This window comes from Tinamus guttatus, unplaced genomic scaffold (assembly GCF_059628265.1).
Source record: "Tinamus guttatus ecotype Peru unplaced genomic scaffold, ASM5962826v1 Tinamus_guttatus_pri_ptg000232l, whole genome shotgun sequence".
Classification (NCBI taxonomy): Eukaryota; Metazoa; Chordata; class Aves; order Tinamiformes; family Tinamidae; genus Tinamus; species Tinamus guttatus.
In genome coordinates this window covers 1090355-1114060 of record NW_028288766.1, presented here as the reverse complement: position 1 = coordinate 1114060, position 23706 = coordinate 1090355, and the positions used below count along the sequence as shown (strand labels likewise).

General features: G+C 42.2%; 2 protein-coding genes across 2 annotated transcripts in view; one reads left to right on the top strand and one right to left on the bottom strand.

Annotated features, from left to right (window-relative positions):
• FARS2 (phenylalanyl-tRNA synthetase 2, mitochondrial) overlaps nt 1–21911 on the bottom strand; it is a 235420-nt gene extending 213509 nt beyond the window's left edge. Inside the window, exon 1 of the mRNA XM_088525650.1 lies at nt 21897–21911. The gene's annotated coding sequence lies outside the window, so the exon portion shown is untranslated. The remainder of the gene's footprint in view (nt 1–21896) is intronic.
• A 38-nt stretch (nt 21912–21949) lies between these two features.
• LYRM4 (LYR motif containing 4) overlaps nt 21950–23706 on the top strand; it is an 88704-nt gene continuing 86947 nt past the window's right edge. The window contains exon 1 of the mRNA XM_088525661.1: nt 21950–22083. Coding sequence (XP_088381787.1) covers nt 21996–22083 — 88 coding nt within the window. The 5' untranslated portion in view covers nt 21950–21995. The remainder of the gene's footprint in view (nt 22084–23706) is intronic.

Sequence of the window (23706 nt, the reverse complement as noted above, 5' to 3'; positions counted from 1 at the left end):
TTAACTGATGTCTTTACACTAGGACTGGATGCCACTCTGATAGATGAGACATGATGCCCTCATCAAGAGTGACTGGAAAGAACAGATGAAGGGTCCCTGACTGCCCCGCTCACACTGTCGGTCTAGACACCACAACGCGGCCTTCACATCACTGATGACTGGACTTGGCTATTTGATATTAGTAATAAAAACAGGAGGAGAAAAATGTATGTAGAACGAGCAAAGGTTCATGAATGTTGCCATCAACTTAACTTCCCGCTAGATAAGCTTCCTTAAGATGGATTCCAGAGCAGGATGAAGTTCCAAGATTTTTTAACCAGGTCTTTGTAGTTATTTTCACCTCTCCTTCTGAAAGAGGACATGACTTTTATTCAAAGAATTCCCCCATTAGCATTCCATCCCCTCTCCACCACACTGCAATTTCTCTGTAGATCATAATTCCAGTATCTCAATCATTTACGGGAAGGAAAGACAGGACACTGACCTGTGGGTCAGTTGCTTCACGGAGTTGCACTAGTTTAACTGATAGAAGAATTTGGCCCAATTCCTTAAACAAGCACCGAGCAGAAGATCAACAGTAAAGGGGAACTTTTTAAACATAAATAAAGATGCACAACAGCAGCAAGGGAAATTCAAAAGTGACAAATACTCTCTCAGATTTGCCTCCATGTGCAAGTTTCACACAAAAAGTGTTAAAGGTGCTCAGTCAAAAAGCATTTTGGTGAAGAGCTGCACTTGGATTTGTTCCACTCCTAAGACTTTTTTATTTTTAAATTACTAAAAGAACGTAGAAAAGCCACACTGTCATTAGAGACCCTTACTATTCTTGATTCAAGGAAATAATTCATTATATCTTGCCTTAGATACTGCATCAGCTGTGCTCTAGTTTGAAAAGGCAGGGAAGCACCTGTTGTTGATCACTGCTTTGGGGACTACATTTTCCACCTTCTGAAGAAAAACCTTTTTATATCTACAGGGCAGATTTCTCTGCAGGTTCAGGTTAAAACCGAAAACGCACTGTGAGAAATACAGTGGGATGAGAAACACACATGGTTGTCAGCTGTCACACTCAGCTTTGCATAAAATCTAAATGTTCTTTACTTCTCCATATTGTGATTCCACTGCAGCCTCATTTTGAAGGTTAGTGGCAAGCTACAGAAGGCTACTACAAACTTTTCCATATAACCAATATACTTTGGACTTGGGGGAAGCTTAAAGGAGCGAAATAAAAATGATTTAAATTCCAGTGATGAAACATACAAATAGCTACATCTTCCAGCTGTTCTATCTGACACTGATGGAATATATACTACTGCTCATTGCTTCACAGCATCAGTGTTTAAATTCAGGTACTTACGAGGACTCCCCTCCAGAAAGCATAGGGAAAGATTTTTTTTTTGTACTGACATTAGGAAAGAAGAGGGGAAAAAAAAAAAAAACACTGAAGTCAAGATAAATTCAACCTTGTTGACATTGTTCTCTATCACAAATGAAAAACTACTGCCATCATTGCTTCAGTCTGTTTACTGTAGCTTAAAGCTCAATTTATAGATATGCAAAGAGGTCAAACTGAATAACTGAGTAGAAAAAAAACAATTACTAAGAGTTCAAAGTCATGGATAAAATATATCATTCATCAGGGTAAAATGGTCAGTTGGAAAATAGCTGGAAAAACAGAGTAAAAAGCATTCAAAAATGTAAATATATGTAAATATCTAAAAATTTCACTCCTGATTACTCAGTGGCTATAACTGCTGTGGTTTACAAGAGTCCTCAGTGGGCTCAAGCCATTGCTGTTTGAACAGATTACAACAATCTCCTGTTAATATAAACCCCAGGTTAGATATTACACTACTGCTCAGGAAAAAAAAAAAAAACACACACACACAAAAACAAACCAACACCAAACCCAAATAAAACCCCACACCAACTAAAACACCTGATCTGTACAATCCCTCATTCTTTACTGCCTCCAATCTGCAGTTTATATTGGTCATTTCTGTATCACTGACAACAGCTCTTATTCAAACAGTAAAGCAAAAATAGACATAGGGATAGGTTACATATCCTTACATATCCATTACAGGATACATATATTACTACACAGTGCAGCTAAGGGGACATCATACAGCTAAAAAAGGGAAGAAAAGGGACAGAAGAAGGCCTTGACATAAGGAATATCTGGCAATATTCTGTGTCCCAGTAATATGGTGCAAGATCCATAAAAGCAGCTGGCGGCCAGAGCTGCAGCATTATTTGCTGCAGTGCAACATCTAGAAGGGAGAGAAAGAGCAAGATACTCCAGAGGGTCTGCAAGGGAGAAAGAAAGAGAAAAAAAAAAAAAAAAAAGGGCTACGTTTCTATTGTTTTCCAGGAAAAATACTGAGGAAGGGGGAACTAGAACTGAAACTCAAACTGTATGTTCTTTATGGTACCCTGGCATATTAGTGTTCCAAACCTTAAATACAGCACAACACAATAAGCTGGATGGCCAGCAAGTAACAAACAACTAACTCTGAACTCAGGAGGATCAAATTTCTTAGTGCTTCCCATATTTGTGAGATAATATGTATAGAAATATTTAATATCAGGCTATACATTAACCTATGCTGATTCCTGCCTCCTCCCCCCACCCCCCAACAAAATTTGCAATCACAAATGGAAACCCAGGAATTAGACCCACTATGAAATTATCAACTCTCCAAACCTCTAGTATAAAGGAAAGCTGAGCTCCCTATCAAGGGGTTAGGGAGAAGAGCTTATGGGCTCATCTTTATGGTTCCAATGAGAGCAGTTTTACACACACCAAAAGGTACTTCCTCACTGCATAACATCCATCAATCTCAGCAAGATCTGCCAGTGATTAAGATTAGATCCTTATGTTAGCTCTAACATGGTTTTGACAGTCTCCTGTGCTCACCGTAAAACATTTTCTATTTTAAAACCATATTCTCTGTCTCATCTCTTCAGAGGAAAAAAAAAAAAAACTGCTGATTAGATCTTTAGAAATATATTTTTGGAAGGATAAATCTTTTTGTGTATTTTAGTCATTTCAGGGTGAAAAATATTTTTTCTGTTGCCTTGTGATAAGAAAAAATGTAACAGAGGATGGATTCTCACTTTCCTCTATCTCTTCTAATAATTCAGTAAAAAAGTATACTGCCATATTCACAAAGAAAGAAGTAAGAAAACATAAGGATAAATCAGTGCAGCATGAACTATCTGGGTAGGACAGTCTAGGGCAGGTAAAACCCAGAAGCAGGCTACAGAGAAGAGGACAAAGGGAAGATATGTTTGAGTCCAGCACTAGGCAAATATGCAAAACTTTGCATTGGCTGCTACTGGAGATCCCTTGATGACTTTAGAATGGAGAACAACCAAAAACAGAAGGAAAAAAAAATCCAGCAGATGGCTCTAAATGAGGAGAACAGAGACAGGTGACTAACTAGTCTGAGAGGAATAAAAATAAAACAGGAGCAGTGCCACAGTGTTATCATTTCTGTAGAGCCACCTGGAGAGGTAGCTGGCTTATCAATGAATGCCAAAAATGGGTAGTGCCCATCTGCTCACCCTAATAAACACCCTTCTCTAGAAAAAAAGAAAAAAGTAAGAAAACACAACCCTCAGCATTACTCACATGCCTTCAGAAGACCTGTTTATTTAAAGTATTCATTTGGGTCATACAAAGCTTTGCAACTACTTGCCCCAAAGACAGCAATTCTTCCAGATCCTCCTTGGAAGCACACGGCCAAGCAGTCGCTGCAAGAATCAATGGCAGCAGAAAGCAGCAAGGCCTTAAACAGCCAAAAACCTGTAATTATCACTGCCTTCAAAATGACTTCAGGCTGGGATGACTGGCCAGCTGAATGGAGTGATGGCAAAGCATGAAACAGGAAGGCAGTTCTGAACTCGAGAACGGAGCATCTCTCCAGAGACAGCAGCTTCCGGGGGTCTGTCCAAGAAGAGGTCAGCGGTGCTGGCTCCTGTGGCCGCCCAGCAGGGCCGTGGGGGCCGCTCTTCAGCCCCGTCCCAATGCGGGCTGAGAATCACAGAATCACAGAGCGGTTGAGGTTGGAAGGGACCTCTAGAGATCATCTAGTCCAACCCCCCTGCTCCAGCAGGGACACCTAGAGCACGTGGCACAGGGTGGCATCCAGGTGGGTTTGGAAGATCTCCAGAGAAGGAGACTCCACAACCTCTCTGGGCAGCCTGTTCCAGGGCTCTGTCACCCTCACAGGAAGGAAATTCTTCCTCCCATGGAGGTGGTTACAGCAAGCAGAAGGTAGAATGGCCAATACCCAGGGTTCACAACACTCCCCTACCCAAAGAAACAGGTGAGAGAGGTAACTACATGTAGATAAAAGCAATCGGGTTCATTTCATAAGCTTGAAAGCAAAATGCTTCTTTATTAGCGCTGACCTTTATCAGCTGCCAAATACTGCTTTTACATGAACAACGAATGGGCACATAAGCGCCTGGAACAGAAATTCAAATTTTCCAAAACTGGTATTTCCAAGTTGACCTTTCATTTCAGAGCTGATTTTATTTTTCAAACAGGAAAAATTCATTTGGGAGAAAAAAAAATAAAATAAAAAAGTTACTCTGACATCATCCATTCAGCCACTTTAATAAAAGCAATTCAATTGCATAGGACTGCCTGGATTCTCATGCTATTATCCCGAATGAGACAGAATAGGACAAGCCTTTACATATTCACAAGCACCCTGGCAATACATAAGCCATTATCATACTACTTAAGTTTCACTGCTATTTTTGGCACTAGGACTCATACATAAGTGTTTGCTGCTAAATTCTGCCTCTTCTGTGGCAAAAATGAGCGAGAATTAAAACATAAAATATGCTTAGATAGACATGAATGATGAGAAAGGGAAAAGCAACTTCTAAGCAGCAATTTTAAAACTTAAGTCCACATTTAACCCAACAAACAGATATTGCAATGGGTGCAAAAAAGCTATATACTATTGAAAACAACTATTTTTTCAATTTAATAATCAAATATTCATTTCTTCAATGGGCATTTTGCATAAATTTCTTTAAATTTAGTTGTTTTCAAAAGCTTCCATTTCAGCAAGAACTACAAAATTTAACAAGTTTTAGTAACCGTCCCTGAGACCAGGGGAAAACTCATGATTCCTAAATTTCCAAGGTTGATCCAGTTGCAAAGCAGCTCTTTCAGTGGAAGCATAAAAGACAACGCTGTAACACCACATTAAAGAGTGACTAAACATGCAAACTATTTCCACTGTTTTGTATTCCCTGCATTAGGTCAAGTTACAACAACAACAACAACAACAAACCACTAATGTGATTTGATTCATGCATGAATTTGACTACTTTTTTGAAGTAATGTGGGTTAGGAGCCTTTCACCATAGCTAGTGAACTCTTGAGGTCATATAACTTTTTTTAAAACTACATTATTGTTTACTAAACATCCACCCTATAGTCCAATATAAACAGTTGATTTTTAAATAAATATTTTTTCTGAAAATTTGGAGCAAAGCCTGCTCCAATGTGAATGCATGTGAAACTTGCATGTGAAACGGATATCCTTAATTTTTAATGTCCATTATAAAAAGTTAAAGTTATTAACATATTAATCATCCGACACGTTAGCAGCAAAATACCCCTTTCTTTTCTCTCTTTCAGTTTGCTGCATCCTGTTTTTAAATCATCCATTTTCCAATATGGTATGAGGAAGGCAGGTTGCTGAGGCAGACCCACCTTGCCCATGCTACAAGAGCAGAGGTAGCTGCTGCCCACAGGCAAACAGGGTCCACAAGATCCTTGGAGAACCCTATTCCAAAAACTATTGTAAGATACCTTAAGCCTTAAACTATTAACTTAAACCTATACCTTAAACTATTTAAAGATACCATACATTTCCTAATTTTACCAAGCATTAATTTTTTTCTCTAGTGGGCATGTCACTCTTAATTTATTTAAGAAGAAACTGCAATCGGCTAAGCAGATATATTAAGCAGGTGATCCTGCCCCTCTGCTCAGCCCTGGTGAGGCCGCATCTGGAGCATTGTGTCCAGTTCTGGGCTCCACAGTACAAGAGGGATGTGGAGCTGCTGGAGAGAGTCCAGCGCAGGGCTACAAGGATGCTCAGGGGCCTGGAACATCTGCCCTATGAGGAGAGGCTGAGGGAGCTGGGCCTGTTCAGCCTGGAGAAGAGAAGGCTGAGAGGGGATCTAATCAGTGTATATAAGTACCTCAAGGGAGGCAGTGAGGAGGATGGTGCTGGCCTCTTTTCACTGGGGGCCACCGACAGAACTAGAGGTAATGGCCACAAACTGAAGCACCAAAAGTTCCACAGGAACTTAAGGAAAAATTTCTTAACAGTGAGGGTGACAGAGCACTGGAACAGGCTGCCCAGAGAGGTTGTGGAGTCTCCTTCTCTGGAGATCTTCAAAACCCGCTTGGATGCCACCCTGTGCCACGTGCTCTAGGTGACCCTGCGTGTGCAGGGGGGTTGGACTAGATGACCTCTAGAGGTCCCTTCCAACCTTAACGATTTTATGATTCCATGATTAGTAATTTCTAATCTTCAAAAACATTTCACTGTGCTAAAAATGTATTTTAAAAAAAAAGTATTTTCTTTTTAAATTGAATATACATAACAGCAACACAGCTTGAAGCAATTCCCTAGGTTTTAATTTTAAATTACTTCAGTTTTCTAACCTGCCTCTCATTCACATTTAATAGAATAGAGATAGCTAGTAAAACTCCTGTACTCCCGACCTTCAAAATATTTCAACAATTAACAATTTCAAAAATCTAAGTAACAACAGTTTTATGTCTCAGCTGAATCAGATTCAGACTTTGAAATTGTTAAACTTCTATTACACCACATAGTAGCCACAAAACAGCACTGCTTCGTTCAACAGACTGTATTTTTTTCAAGTGTATTCAGAATTATTCAGCGTCTGCTCATCACAATGCAAAAGAAGAGTCTTCCTTCTCACCCAGGTTACCAGGCACAGGATCGGTCATTGCCAGCCTGCCTGAAGATCAAGAACTTAGTACTTTTTACTTCTGGAAACCCTCATTACTGAATTGCAACAAACAAAAGGATCATTCCAATTTAAATATCTGAAACAGAGCCTGAGGGATCAGTAGTTTTGGAGAGAAGAAAAAAAAAAGTCTTTTATGTAAACAAAATTTACACATTTAAGGAATCAATGTCACAATAAGCGCAGAACCTCAGTTTTTGCGTGTATCACTGAATATTTTTTAGTAAACTCATTTTGTCATATTTCTGCCCACAAACACAGGTATTTTGGAGATCATGGCTTTAAAAGTACAAGATTCACCTGCTTAAAAAGATTTCTTCCCAAGACAGGAGGCATCCAAAATGGAATTATTTTAGACAATGTGGAAGAATACATGAAACAAATGCAATATTTGCTGATGCTGGCACTAGATTATTTCAGCTCCCTTCCTACCTCAGGAAAATCCGAGTGTTTTTAGGCCAAGAGACATAAGGCTGGCAGAGTTCAGCCACCCTAGTATCAGGTAAACTCTGCTCTCTGTCCTCCTGTACAAGAAAACTTTGTGCACCAGTTGAACCAAGGTGGCGGGGTGTTTTTAACCTCTTCTGGGTATCCGACCTGTGTGTGTGAATCTTTTAAACTATCCAGCCTTATTGTAGTGCTCTAGGGAGAGGTTTCCATAAATAATTCTGACCCTTTTCCTGATTGGCTTAAAAAAATAAGGAAACTTCTAAGACTAAAAGAAATGAGCAAAACAAAATAGAAGATCCTTTAGTGCAAAATAAAAGTTTTCAGCTACCCTTAATTATTTTCAGCAAATAGGTCATCTGTGTAGAGTTGCTTATTAGGGTTCTTCATTCTTCCGCTGAGTTAATCTCATCTTGGAGCGCTCGGCATTTCACTGTGACAAATGAATAGCCTATTTTTTTTCTTGCAGTAGTCCAAAAGAAAATAAAAGTGTAAACATAAATGCTCACTACTAAATCTAACAGGGTTCTTTTCTATAGCATCTAGAGAACACAAGAAAAGGAAGCTTTAAGGTTTTCATGCCACTTGCAAGACAGCCTTCACTACCAACCAGTGGCACAGAGCTGGCTCGGCAGCAAGTAGATCCAGAGCCATAACACCTGGACTTTTAGAATAAAACCTTTTAAATTATTCATATTATTTACTACCTTTTATCATGGTGATGACTAAAAGCCAAGGATTACACAGCATTACAGAGCAGTTGTCGTGGCTAGAGTACATTTCCTAAGATGCAGATTACTTACATCTAGGTTCAAGATCAATGAGGAAAGGCCTCTGCCCTCAAGAATGAGCATAAAAAGCTTTCTAGAGAAAGGATGCTCCACGTCTCTCCCTGTTAGTGTGGTGGCTTCCTAAGAAGAAAAAAGCTAAAGAGTCTGGTTCCAAATGCAAACCTCAAGTTATAAATACCTAAAATGGTGCTGGCCAGGCCATCAAACTGGAAGTTCTATTAGCAATCAGCAGGCAATATCAGCCTGCCTTTCTATGAATTTTGTATCTGCAAATAAGGAGATTTTTAGTACACATCATCTGGCACAGTTTGTCAGCTGCAAGTGATAGGTACAAGCAGCTATGACATTTTGAGTGAAGAATTACTTCATGATGCAAATATATTACTTAATATATGCTTGGCAGAACAGCATCTCGAGGAGAGCCAGTAAAAACTAGTGTTGTCTGTGGTAAAAATTAGCTTGAGATCTTTTTCTAAAAAAAAAAAAAAAGAATTAAAAAAAAAAAAACTCGCCCCACAACACCTCACACATTTTAAATAATGATAAATGATTCAAAATTGAAATTACTTGCATGTTTTTAAATACTATTACTTTGAATCTCTCCAGTTAAAGGTAAGACTGAGTGCAGTCTCTGGCATGACCTCACCTGAGGCAGGATCTTCACAAGGCAGATTGTTTCACCCCGGAGGGTTTTAGTGTGTATGCAGGTCTATACATGGGAAATGTGAGGGGGAGGGAAAAAAAAATCATTCTTTTGCACATGCATATGTAATATCAGCCAGTACCTCACAATTGCTGAAAAAAAGCCTTAACTACAGCAATAGGAAAGGGATACAGAAAATACATTTCTCCACATTTCTGAATTGGGAAATGAGGGTGGGGGTGGCAGGGGGAGGAAGAAGGTTGGAATGGTTACATCCAATTCACAAAATGGATAATTAATGGCTGCTGTTACTGAGGTTTCCTTTCACTGGAGATGGGTATCAGTCAGGAACAGCTTTCTCAGTACAAGTTGGAAGATCAGAGAAACGGAACACTAATTCCCTTTCAAAACTGTTGGGCGAAGCAAAGGAACAGTGAAGCTAAATGGTATTTGTTGAACTTGGCTTCCAAGACACCCATCAGTTCTCTCTCCAGGTTCATCCATTGCATCTTACTCTACTCCAGAAAGTCTGAGTTTCAGAAAAATATGATCCAGGAGCCAAACGGGACAGCAACAGGAATTGTCCTTCCTGTCCCAGGTATGTCCAGAATACACATCTCTGCTTAAAATCTCAGTTATCAGTTCTCCACAGAATTAGTGGAGCGGAGATGGTGAGGGGCTACCTCCCACCTCGCAGCTTCTCATGAGGGTTGCAGTCCACCAAGGGAAGAAAACTGACCCAACAAAGCAAAGCTTAATGACAGCACGAGGTGGCAGCCAGAGCTGGACCTAGGAACATTTGGGCTTACTCCTGCCAAACACGGCTACAGGCCCAGCCTCCTTTAGAGGTGAGTACAAACTTCTGTAGTTCACAGAACCATAGAATAATTAAGGTTCAAGAAGAACTCCAGGGGTCATCTGGTTTAAACTTGCTTATTCAAAGCAAGTTTAGTCAGATTAGGTAGCTCAGGGACTTGTCTTGCTGTGTCTCGATTACCTCTAAAGATGGAGATCCAGGATGTATCTGGACAATGTAATTATATCTAAGCGCAGGTTAATGCTGTCTCCCCCGAGTTCCTCATATGGAGAGGAATGCACAACATATTCACACACTAACATATGGAAACAAACCTCTGCCAACTCTGCCTAAACCACCTCTACCAGAACGCAAAACAAGCAGAGAGGACTGTACGTGTAAAATCTGGGAGAGACTCACTAGATACACAGGTATCTCAACAAGTCACACAGAGAAAATGTAGTGATACATCTACTTCTCAGGTCTTAGAAAGCAGGTTTAACTTCCTTGTGTCTGACTGAGCTGAAGAGCACAGTGTGTTTGCCTTGCTCTCTCTTCCTTCCACATCTAGTTACCAACATAGACATGGGCTCGGCAACTCTGCACCAAGAAGGGGACAGCACTCTCCAGGAGACCTGCTTATCCCCAGCAGTGAGAAAAAAGCAAAGCCTTTGAAAGAATACGCTGCCATTACTGCCACGAAGTAAGTAACCAGAATCCTCCAAAAAATCAAAGAACAATCAACTTCTTTGACCTCCATGTGCAAAATGACTTAGCTTAACTCTAGATTTGTATTCCAAACACCCCAAATCAGAAACTAATTCTGACGAGCTATTTAAAACAACAAAATGAGAACAGCTTTCATTTCAAGATAATTCATTTAAGACCTCATGCAATACTGACAGATTTGAATTTGAGAAGGTAAATTGATAAATTTATGACAAGCTATGTTATACTTTTTCAGGTTAAAGCAACACACTGATACTTTTAAAAATAAATAGATGCACTACTCTAAGTTTCATTGTTAAAGCAACCCTCTCTATCTACAGCAATAGGATATTGCAGCAACTTTTGGGAAAGACTATTAACTTGCTATTAGAGATAATAAGCATGCTTGCTATTATACATTGTGGATCTCCATCTTTGGAGGTAATAGAGATGCAGCGTACATTTATGGTTGGTTACCACTTCTACAAGACTCCAATATTTGCTAACGATCTCCAGAACTGGGGAAAAAAACAACCTCTTCTGTTTCAAGAGGATTCTGCATTTGTAGAAATGCACTACTCCTCCAAAATAGTCTGAAAGATAAAACATGCATTTTTCAGTCATAAAGCATCCATTCTTGGCCCTTCAAAAATATTTCAGAGAATGCTGCTCTCTTTCCCACTTATTTAAGATTAGGTCGTCAATGGAGCATAACTCATTCTCGGTGCTGAAAGTAGTTTAGAGGAAGCTTTTCTGCAAGCAGCATAACCAATAAAATGTTGTTTTCTCTGTCTCAAGGCAAAGTTTTTTTGAAGATTCAGTGAGAAGAGGCAAATTCATCCTGTTACCTCTGCTTCAGCAGAGGGATTAATTGGGTCCTCTCTCCTTTATTAAGCCCTTTATTCTCCCATAACATATATAACTTGCTTCTTTGGGGATCTAGACCTCTCTTACGAAATCTGACCAGTGATAAGTAGAAAAAGGAGGACTGACAGCAAATGTACAAATACATACAATACCTCATAGCCCTCACTTTCTTTGATGCATAGGTTTAAAAGCAGAATTTGCATGAACAGTAGCAAGATGAATTCAACAGTGTTTGCAAAAAGTTGCTTCAGAAGGTAAGAGCAACAGGTTAAATGAAAGCAGCATTTTGGTTCTCACAAATGAAAAGAATTTAGCCTATTCTCCCCAGTAATGCTTAGTGAGAAGGAATGCACGGGTAATCTGCCACTCCGGGGACAAATTACACTTATGTGCCATCTATCTGACTTCTCTGGATACCATTTGTCCAGAATACCTGCTGCTGTCACTGGGCTACAACAGACATAAATGTGCACAGACGTAAGCAGCCTGTGCACTCAGAATCCTCAAACCAGCTTCACTTTGGATGCACAGGGGTTACTGGGCAGACTCTGCAGTCAGTCCATACGTGCCCAGAGCAGTTGGGTGCCACATGAACTGCACATCTCTGTGCAAGACCCCGGGCAGGAGCACGAGACTCACTGCTCTCCAAAGGCCATGTGTTGGGAGGTAGGGCAGCAACAACCATCATTTTTGAAACAATACACTATATGGAAAATAAAAAGCTATACTCCTCGAGTTGTCCCTCAACGTCAAGCAAAATTTAAAGGTGCCTCCAAATATGATGCTTTATAAAATTTAAACAACAACAACAACACGACAGCATTACTAGGGATACTTTGTAATCATAATCCATAATGAAAATGTGCATTCTGGTACAGTTATGCCTTTGACATTAGAATACCTCTTTTTTACTCTCAGGCAAAGAAAAATTATCATGAAGTACTAACCCATAATGTTAAAAACAGATTATGTTGCCCTGGGAACAGTTAAAAGGGAGATACCCAATAAGGTCATAGTTAATCTGCTCCCTTCTTTAGCATAAAAATATTTTCATTGACACAGAAAAAGACTTGCTTTGTGTGTAATGTAAGATGATTAAGAAGATCTGATGCAAGGCTATGACTGAAAAGAAAAAGAAAAAAAAAGGAAAAGTTTAGCAGTAAAAATATCTTGCTTTTAAACAAAGGCCAGCCATGGGTGTTTCCAGACTTGCCATACCATGGATATGTAAAAAAAATTGTTTTTTTATAATTACTATCTTAGTAGAAAGGCCAGCATATTGTCATTTCATGGGCTCAATCATGTAAGCCAAAGAAAAAAAAATCCCATTTAACACAAGGAGCCACAGATCCATTGCAGGTTGCTATTCCATCCCCTTCTTTCCTGTATGTACTGTTGGAGTGTTTTTAATAAAGAAAAAAGAGTTTGTACGAGTCTCTAGACTTTGTATCTTTGCTCAGACCTGAATTTTAAATGAACTAAATGAATATAATTAAGCAACCATCATGCACAAAAGCATGACGTTCAGATCAAATAACTGCCTATTTTTAATTATATTTTACATGTGATATCAGATCTGTTGGACAATAGTAAATTATGCAGTGTTAACCATCTGAATAACCTCTGATTCAATTCTTCTTAACAATACTTTCTCACATTCTAATTTCCTTTAAATGACTATGAGTTACAGGTGAGATCATTTGGTTTCAGCACCTCAAACACAGCTCCTAGTGCTGCACAGATCCATGATTAAATCTCCTTGTGATCAAGGTGTGAGCTGATGTCCACTCAGATGAGCCTAAAGGCTCTCAGTGATTTAAATCAGAGCTGGACAGAAGTTGTAGAAAAATCTTCATCACAGAATTCAATATATGCACCACTATTACTGGTCATTATGCAATCAGTGTCACATCTAATGAGTATTGAGTCAAATAATAAAATTCTTTTTTTTGCTGAAGAATGAAGAGGCAGTTATATGACTATTTAAGCCCTCAGCTTTTGACAGAAGAAATCGTGTCTCTGCCTAAAATTTCACATTCCTCCTATACAGGAACAGTTATACAAGTTTAAGTGGCAAATGATACGTAGACACTGCTTCAATAAAACTTGTCTATGAAACGTGGCCAGCTTATCTCCTTCCTGCCCTAGGAGAAATTTAAGCATTTCTGAATGAAAGTGGCACTTGCTGTGACCAAACCCAGCACATCCAAAATCAAAAGGCTTCAGAGACAAAGCCAGAGAGGTTTGCTCTCGGCACCTCCGTGTGTTCCACGGAGGCAGAACTCCACGAGAAGCTGAAAATGAACCAGTCATTACTACAGCCTTATTTCCACGACCCCGACCTCCTTTGCTGGAGCTGCTCAGAGGCGCCAGAAGAACCGAGCCCAGCAGCTGTGCAGTGGGATCCTTGTGACCAAGGGGGCAGAGCAGGAGGGTTTTGTTTCCACGTAGAGCAAAACTTTCCTTATGGAGTTCTGAAAGCTTCTACTTCCCTCCTTCCCCAATCCCCATCTGAAGCTAGAAAGAAAGGTGCCAGAAAACAGTGGCTAAAATTCCCACCATGTTTCTTCTGCTTAGCTTTGCCAGAGAAGATTTCTGCACCTTCAGGAATACAATTAAAAAACATCCTGGCAATTTTTTTTTGCTGGGTCCAAACTTTTAAGAAATGATTCTGTGCTCAACTACTGATCCGATACAGACATAGCTACAACATAGCACAGGCTGTATCTTAGAAAACATACAACGGGGGCAAATAAAAAATGATTCCCATAAATTCACCTGGAGACTAATGTTGCTCTTGAACAGCATTTGCAAGACTTTCCTCCATTTTAAAACATCACTCTTGGCTCACTCTCCTTAATAAAGGCCCATTATCTCTGAAACATATAAAGGGGGCCTACAAGAAATAAATTCTATTTACAGTGACATTTTTCTTTACATAATGCAAAAGCCTTTAGTGTTTTGGTATGACTCCCCATTTCTGTTGACTAGTAAATTGGAAAACAATGACAATACTTTTTTTTATTCTTCCATCTGTGCACAAAGCAGTTGCATCCCATTAGTGCTAATGGGAGTTAGAAGCATGAAGACCCCTTCATTTCAGAAGAAACATTAACCCAAAGTCTTACATCAGATGCAGTAGCAGACTGGATGAAGACATACTACATTACAGCAAATAGAATCTGCTTAGAGACCATAAGCCATCATTTACATTCCCTCCTAAATCAAACTGGATATAGATATTAATAAAGCCCCCGCCCCAAAACAAAAAGTACTAACCAAGGCATACTGCAGTATTGAGTGGCATATTGTAAAGGAAAACCAGACCATTTCCAAATGCCAGCTCATTCTAACCCATTTCATCTATGCAGAAAGCTGCATGTATGCGAACAGCAGGATTCACAGACAAGGATTCACAGTGGTTGGATAACAAACTCCCTCGAGGTCCCACATGACTCTCTGCTGCCTCAGTCTTCCTACAGATTGCTGGTCCACAGGGCGGAAGACTTGCTTTGCTCTTCTAAAAACAAGCATGCTCAGGACACATATGCATGAAGTGGCAAAATACCCTTAAAAAGTGAAATAACTTCACTTTATGCATTCTGCAATTATAAGTGTATAACTGCATAAGAAGTTAGTATTTAATTATTTCCTCAACATTTGATCATTCTACATGTGCAATTCCATATCTGTTCAGAAAACAAACTCCCCAGGTAAAGAATGGTGGTAAGGCACTAGACCCTGCTTTTTCACACTGAAAGCAGTTACTGTAATAAAAATCAAAGTCAAAACCATGTTTCAAAAAGGTTAAGCCAAAACAAATAAGAAAAAAGCCCTGAAATAAAAATATTGACAATCTAAATAGTTTTCAAATCACACAAAAAAATGTTTTAGAAGTGGCAATAAAACTTTGCAGTAACTTTGATAACTCACACCATTTTTCTCTTTTCTTTCCCACTTTAAATGGGAAGTATTACTTCACCAAGAAGCATTTCAAAAGTTAAAGAATTATGCAAATCACCTGCATAACCATAAACAAAAAGAACAGAGTGAGTACAGAGCTAGAAGAGAACAACTGAACTTAGGCAAAACTGATCCCAGGCCATTAAGGATACCCCAAAAAGCTCATCACACTGGGTTTCTAGAACAGGCAGTATTTAAGGCAGGACCCAACACAGTAAGTGCTGCAAACCTTGCCAGAACGGTACTTCAAATCGCTCCTTTTCAGGAGTCCCTCTCCCACCTTTGCTGAACCCAGCCCTATAAAAGATGCCAGTTCCATTTCACCGGTCTACATGATCAAACCTCACAGAGTGGCCCAGACACACATTCCCTTTCCCTGCTTCTGCTGTGGGGATAAGAACATACAACGGACTGTGAAGTTAATGGTGGGTTTTGTAACACCGTAACTATTGTCCCTCACTCCTCCTCCAGTTCCCAGACCATACTAGGCTAAAGTCCAACTTGAATCAACAAATGATTGTAAAGGAACGAAAGGCTAATTCTCCCACCTGGTCTCACACTGAACAAATTTCACTGGGGTTATGTTCAAGGAAACGGACCTATTTCAACATAAATGTGATAGAATTTGTCCTCTAGTAGACTACTAGGACCCATCCATCTTGAGTCTCATCACTTCCTTTGTCTTGGTATAAGACATAAGAAGACTCGGGAATCTATCTTGAAAGAAAATCTGGATATCTAACAAGGTCTTCAACAGTTGCTAACTCAAAAATAAAGGAAGGCTCTTTCTTGCTAGTACTATTATTATTTAAAATGTAGAAAGCCTGAAGATCTGTTATCACCTAAAAGGGATGTCAATGCCACTTCAGAGAACCAGTTCATACAGGTTCAAAAATAAAGCTTATTAGTAACCCTTACCAGCAAGTAGAGATGCACTCTCCTCGGCCCTGCTTCCTCTTCCTCTTCTTTCCTTCTCTTCGGGGACTGGCTTAAAGATCAATTTTGGCAAAGTCACCCCGGTATAAAAAACTGCAACGAAATAAAAGAAAGCTCATACAGATGTATGAAGATACCTAGAAAATATTGGCAAGTCATCTTATTTTAGATATCCATCAGGAGTATGAGATATTTAGAAATATATCATTATTATGAATGCTGGCCAGAGTTGTAAAGGCATAAAATGGATATTGACAGAAAAATGAAAGATCAAAAATGCCAAAGATCATGCCAAATTAAATGAAAGATCTAAAATGCCAAGGATCATGCAAAATTAAGTCATTATCTTAAATATTACTGTCATTTAATTCATTAACATGGTATGCTGTTTTCCACATTTGAAGCAAACAAATTGCTCGGTTTCCTTCCTAGTCCAGGAATGATGTTTCATTAGATTTCTTTCCTTTCATCTTAAGTGTAAACTGTTTTTGCTGCACCAAAGTTTAACCTCCCAGAAATATGAAGGCATACAGATGCATAACATGGTATAAAATGGAAACATGTTATAGAATGTATAGACTGTTTTCCCCCAAAACAGTCAGAAAACCAAGTATGCAACTTGCAGTCCACCTCATCCTTACTGCTTTCCACGTCCCTTGTAAACGTTACTGTGGTTTAACCCTCCTTTTCCCTTTTTTCTTGTTGTTTTTTCCTAAAACCCCAATATTAGCATCTTCCACATATCCCATTCCCAGAGGTTTCACCTTTTCCCAATAATACATTTTGTAACATTTTACATGTCTGCTAGTTTTCACTTTGCTTTTGTGTGTGTAGCCCATGCCCACAACATGGCAAGAGGAAGAACCAGGATCCATCCAAGCTACAGGTTGTCTTTGATTTCTCACACCTGGGACATGGGACTGGGGCCAGAGAAAATAAAAGGCAAAAAGCAGAGCACAGTGCTAGGTGTGCAACAAATCTGCAGCGCTGCAGCATGAGGAGGTGAGGATGAACCTTAGCGCTACCATTTTTGTCACACATGGCAAATTTAAACTCAACAGAAGAACAAACTTTGCTCTCACAAGATCTCCTGTATACAGCCATGACCTTTAATAAATAGGGCCAGTAATACCTTTTGGAACGAACTTGTGTTGAACTTGGCATCTCGGGTCAGAAAAAAACAACATGGAGGTGTGAATCTCTGCGAAGAGATTCACAGTTGCTCTTAAACAAAGTACCAGCCTCTGCATTCCAGTAGAACAGTTTGCTTTCTGAGCTAAAAACTTCAGTTGTCACTAAATAAGAAAGAAAGATCAAAATGGCAAAGTAAGTCAGCCTGGCTACATGACAGCTATGGAGACATATGATGATAGTGTAAATCACTGAGCGGGGAGAGGAATTACACAGAGGGGCTCTAAAGGGTGTAACTGAAATAATGGGACGGGATTAGGGAAAAAGGTGGCTTAGGCTAAGCATCAGATATCCTATAGTGGCAGCAAGATACAGCACAAAGCAGAATGTATTTTCTCCAGGGAAGAAGGTTATCCAAGACTGGATTAGATAGAATACCGGAAAGCACAGCAGAGAAAACACTTCTGGGGTGTTACAGATGAGAGCCCTTCATAAATCTCTTTCTTATGATTACATCACTGTGAGATTGCAGTATAACAAATGACCACACAGCGAAAATAACTTCACTTCTTGTTGTGTTCTTGTCTGGAAACAAGATCCAATAGATTTCATCAGCATTAAGGTTAGAAGTGCCTTTCACTTTTGATATAGTTATTACACACTGAATTATTTGAGCATTAATAGTAACTTTAACACCCTTTTACACTCCAGCCTATTGCTGAGGCATACAATTATCCAATTAATGATGAACCTATACAGTGTTTTTCATTATGAAATTTTGAATAACTTTACAAACATCTGTTCATTACCAACATCATCAAAATATAACAAAATAGCATGCTATTAATCCAGATGTTACCACATGATCACTGAACCTCCTACCTGCTTAACACGATACATAATTAGCAGGCACCATGATGGCCATAAAATCCTCTGATGTTGCACATGTCTTCCCTTACATGACCACCAAATATTACAACAGAAAAGCCCACTACTGTTTTTTATTACTACTATTCTTTAAGTCTCACTTTAAAAAAATACACTATAATTCAACTCAGAAAGAAATTGTACAACTCAAAAATTTACAGAAGAAAATGAAACAATAGAAAGCTATCTGAACTGTTGAATTTTCTCCACCAGCAGGGAGAAATTAACATATTTTCACAAACGGGAAAATAATAATTAAAGAGATGATAATATTATGACAATCAGTTATTATTCCAACCCCAAAAGAAAAATAATCAACATGAATGGCAGCATAGCAAGAAAGTACATGCTCTCTTAAAGCGCTGAGTGCCATATCATAAAGCTGAAATAGTGCACCACAAGGAACAATCAAGGCAGCTTGTGACAAAATGTCAAATATGTCCTGGAGAATATAACAGCTGTTTCCTTTCATAGGAGTCCACAGTCTCTGCAGGTATTTTGCCCAAATTTCCTTTTATTAAGGATTCCAGACACTACTATCCTATTCCCAAATTGCTTTAAGAGGTGCAAAAGGGAAAGGCCCAGCTCATTTGCCTCCTCTCAGGCCAAATGCCAGATCCAAAGGCTTTGTGCACAAATAAATATTGACCGAGCCATTTCAACAAATACACACATCATTTTGGAAAAGAAAAGTGTATCTTTACCCTCCAGCCATGGACTGTTGTCCATAAGTTTTAAATGAAAAAAAAAAAAAAAAAAACACCACCAAGTTTTAAACCATAGCTCTGAAAAAGAAATCACCCACCCATGTCTTGGTCCATCCTGGCTTATTATCTAGAGTAAATTCAGGTGCAAATTCTCCTTAGGGAATGAGGAGACAGGTTAAGGAATATGTATTTCTGCTTCTCTGTGTAGAGGCTCCAGTATCACAGGACACAGTGGTGGTTATTTGGCTTGCATCTGTCCTGGAAATTTCCTGCAGGCTTGCAGTGAAGCACCAGAACATAAGGACAGCAGAGACATGTGCATCCTGTCCTATTAAACCATGGACTTCGGCAATAGTAAAAGTGGTGCATTTTTATTTGAAAGGAAAAAAAAACATGATCAAAACACACACACACAAACTGCCAGAAATATTATGGAAATAACACTATTTTATATTCATTTACAATTACTTTACTAATATTAAACCAACAGTGTTCTCGTAAACAAGACTTAATATGTTTTGGTTTCTCCTTTTCTCTCACCTTCTAGAACTGAAGATTCAGTACAGAAACTCCAGCTCTCACAATAATGCAGTGGACTGCTCTAAAACTAGGTAGAATAATTATCACAATGATCCACAGGATACCTAGCCTCGCTAAACTCTCGAAGCTAGATTTTGCTCAGTGCAAGAGGGCTTCCTATTTTTAAGCTGTCTGAAGCACATGACCAAAACAAGCACAGGATTGCCACCGCTGCTTTTAGGGAAGGTGGTAAGCCTGCCTGCCCAAAGCAAGAGTTCTGCTTTAATACATGCAGGCCCCTTGGCTACACCATTAAGCACCCAAGGGCTGCAAGGATGGAGTCGGGCAAGGATGAGCACTGGAGCCTTGGAGAGATGTCACTGCTTGCACAGCCACCTGTAACAACAACCGGGCTCAGACTACAAAGAGCATTTGGTCCCCCAGGGAACTGAAGAGCTTGCCTGCTTTAGAGGCGCCTGTTTGGGTTTCCTGAACCCAAAGAGCTAGCCCAAGTCTGATGTGCCTTACAAGGGAAGGCCCCAAAAATATGGGCCTTATCACAGACTAAGTGCTTGCATTATTGTAACAGAATGCAATATTTCCTATAACATTTATTGTCTGGCTTTTAATAAGAAAAAAAAAAAAAAAGCTAAGACTTTGGCTATGTACAGGAAAATCTCATTTGCAGAAGTCTAAAAGGGTTGCTAAAATACAATGACCATATAAACATACACACAAAGATGAATCTAAGATATTATATACATTATTTATTACCAGAAGTGCATAAGTACTTTAGAAACATACCCTAAGTTGCATTAGATGAACAAGCATACATGTACAATAAAGTGGCAGTTCGGTTAGAGACATGCATTGTAACACTTACAGCAGAGACAAAAGTAGATCGCATATAAACATATACTACATATAAAAGTTGGTACGGACAAAGTAGAAACATAGAAAAAAAATCATATTGTTGATAATTTTAGCAATTGGTATCAGATATAGCCATAGCATCAAACCTATCAGTTACAAAGTCAAATTTACTCCGCACCAGCAAAACTTTCAGCTGAGAAGGATGCTTTGTTTCCAGCAATAAGACAAACAAGCTGTCTCAAATGTAAGCAATAATAAAAGAGGTGCTTAAGTGGAATAAAGGGTCCAGTCTCGCAGCAGAAGAGAATAAAATCTAAGATTTATCAACAAAGCAGGCAGAACTGCTCAGAACCTGTCATTTGGAGGTCTGTACAATATACACAGGCTGTATATAGAGATTCCTGCCTGGGTAGTGCCTTCTTCAAGGCCAATTTTACTCCAAATGGGTCCTGGCTACCTCCCTTAAAATTCAACACAACCAATCACTTTTTGGAAACTTCTACCCAAGGGGGATCTTAGGGGAGGGCGCTGACAAATGTGGTGCACAGAATTCTCAAGTGGCTGTGGAACAAGCCAGAAAAACAGTACTGGAGATTTCCAGCTAAAAATGAAACCGTCGAGGCAGGAAATCCTTATTAACCTCCCTCCGAGGACCTCCCTGCTCAGTGTAAACGGTACCTGAGCGGCAGCCGTACAGGTCTAGCAGCATCAATGATTCAGAGAACAGGATTCAAGATAAGACAGGATCTCGGGGCAGGGATTTGTGCATCACCTGCGGTGCTGCAGGTCCCGGTGCTCTTTTGTGACTGAAACTTTGCCGTAAACACTTGTGCAGGAGCTCTTTAACCAAGTACTGACCAAACATTGAGTGTCTATCACTCCCTCCCTGACACTCTATCAAGTGACTTTTATATTGCAAGTCACAGAGCACTTTCCCCCCCCCCCCCATAAAGGTTTTTCCTCCTTAATAATCCCCATTTCAGCCCAGAATCCCCTTAAGGAAAAGGCTAGGAGCACCAAAACATACACTGTGCGTACCGCCAAGCACTACCCTGCCCACAGGCTGCTCCCACCAGCCCGTTCACTTGAACGTTGTTTTCCTATCGCGCGTTAATTTTGCCTCGCCAGAGCTGGGGTCTGCTAAGAACACAGGTCATTCTAGAACAACTTCGAGAAAAGGAAAATAACAACAGGAACACGCGGGAACGTCCACCGGCGGCGGCCGCAGCGCTGGCCCGGGGCGGGTTTCCGCGGCGGCCACCACAGGCCGCCCCGCCGGGGAAGCGCCGGCTCCCGCCGCGGCGCAGGCCCGGCCCGGGCCCGCGGAGGCGCCGCGCACGGCCCCGGCCCCGGCCCCGGCCCCTGCGCTGGGGCCGGTGCCCGCGCGGAGCGGCCGAGGCCCCGCGGCCCCCCGCGCTCCGCCCCGCTCCGCTCCGCGCGCGGCGCCCCCAAGGTGACCGCGCCGGCCCCGGGCGCCCGGCCAGGCCCGGCCGCGCTGCCCGCCGCCCCGCTCCGCTCCGCCCCGAGCCGCCGGCCCCGCCGCCACTCACCGCCGCTGCGGCCGCCGCTGCCGCGCGGAGAGGCGGGCGCAGCGCGGCGCGGGCGGGGAAAAGGGGCCTCGGCGCGAGGACCCGCCTTGTGCCGGCAACATGGCAGCGTCCAGCCGCGCGCAGGTGCTGCGCCTCTACCGGGCCCTGCTGCGGGAGAGCCAGCGCTTCGAGCGCCCTACAGCTACAGGTGCGGCTGCCCCCGGCCCCGCCGCCGCCCTCGCGCGTGGCGGCTGCCGCGGACGGCGCTGGAAGTGCCGGCGTTACCGGGGGCGGCGGGCGCGGCGCTTTGCGCCGTGTGTGGGGGCTTCGCGTTCCGGGGGCAGTTCGGGCTCCCCGAGGAGCCCGCGAGCTTCGGGGCCCGCGGCGGCGGGGGAGGCGCCGCGCGGTGGGCCGAGAGGGGCAGGGGCCGCAGCCCGGGCCGGGAGAGCGCCGCGGGCTCCCTCGCTCCGGCTGCCAGCTCGCGTGGCCCCCCGGGCATCCCCCACGGCGGGATGGGCCCTTCGGGCACTCTGCACGCGTGCTGCGAGGCCGTGACCCTGGCCTGGGTCCCCAGTGAAAAACAGCCGCCGTTTTTCAGCAGAGGGCCCATCTGCATCAACACAGACCCGCGTGCGAGAGCACGGGCCCGTCCCTGCTGCCGTATCTGCTGCCTGCACCCGGGGCTGCACCGGCCCGATTGCGCGGTGCCCGCTTGGCTTTGCCGCCTCGCTGCAGCGCAGCCTGCGAGCCTCCTCCCGCGCGCCCAGCAGCATTGGGCCGGGCACAGCCGTGCCCAGCGCTGTGCCGCTCGGGGTGTCGCGTGCCCCGGACCGCGTGAGGGAGGCAGCAAGGTTCGGAAGGCCGAAACTGAGCTGGAGCTGATGGGCCTTCCTTGGCTGGAGCTAACTGCACGTGGACTCCACGCCAGCTTCGCTCCTGGCTCCTTCTCTGGTTCCTGTGCTGTCAAGGTCCTTTCCCTGTACTGAGTATCCCGCTGCCCTTGCTGTGGATGAGAGGTGGTTGTGTGTAACAGGGGCGGCCTGCAAGACGTGGGCCTGGTGGACAGCAGGGTGTAGGTGCCGGCTGGGCCGCACCGTGTTCCCCGCGGTGGGTTTGTGCTGGGGTGGTTGGTGGAGCAGATGGACCCGCAGCCGTGGTGGGGCAGGAGCCTCATGGGCCTCGTGCGCACCCCGCTCTGCCCCATCCCCATCCCGATGGGGCAGAGTGATGTGGGAAGGTGTCGGCGTCTCTCCTCTGTGAACACAGGCCCCGGCCCCTCACCCTGCTGCCCCACAGGAATGGGGTACCTGGGCTTGCAGCCGCAGTACCCAGGTCTTGGCATGCGTCTTGGGGAGCACATGACCCGTCACACAGCAGCGGTGCAAGGTGTGCTGGCCACTTTCCTGCTCAGCGTGATGTAAACCTCTCCGTTCTTTTCCCTTAGTACTTCAGTACTAACAAGCTTTAAAGCACAGAAATCGTAAGTGTTGTCCTTGGATTTCTGCAGCTTTTCAAAGCTGTTTCATGGTACAACTTTCCCTAGGGAACAGTTTGATAGGCCTGTTCTTAGGTGCTATAAAACTGTATAAAGTCTCGTTGTGTATGCAGACTTGTAAACACTAGCAGCCCCTAGCATGAAGCAATGAGCAGCTCTTACATGTAGAGATCTGCTGGGACCACAACAACTCTGTATTGACAGCAAATCATGGAGTATTAAAGTATAAACTTACTGATTCCTGATTCAGTGGCAGAATTTAAGAACATGTCATCAGTGCAAGCAATTCATGTTTGTAAGTGTGATTTCCTGCTTGGTATCTCCCTGTTTGATTCA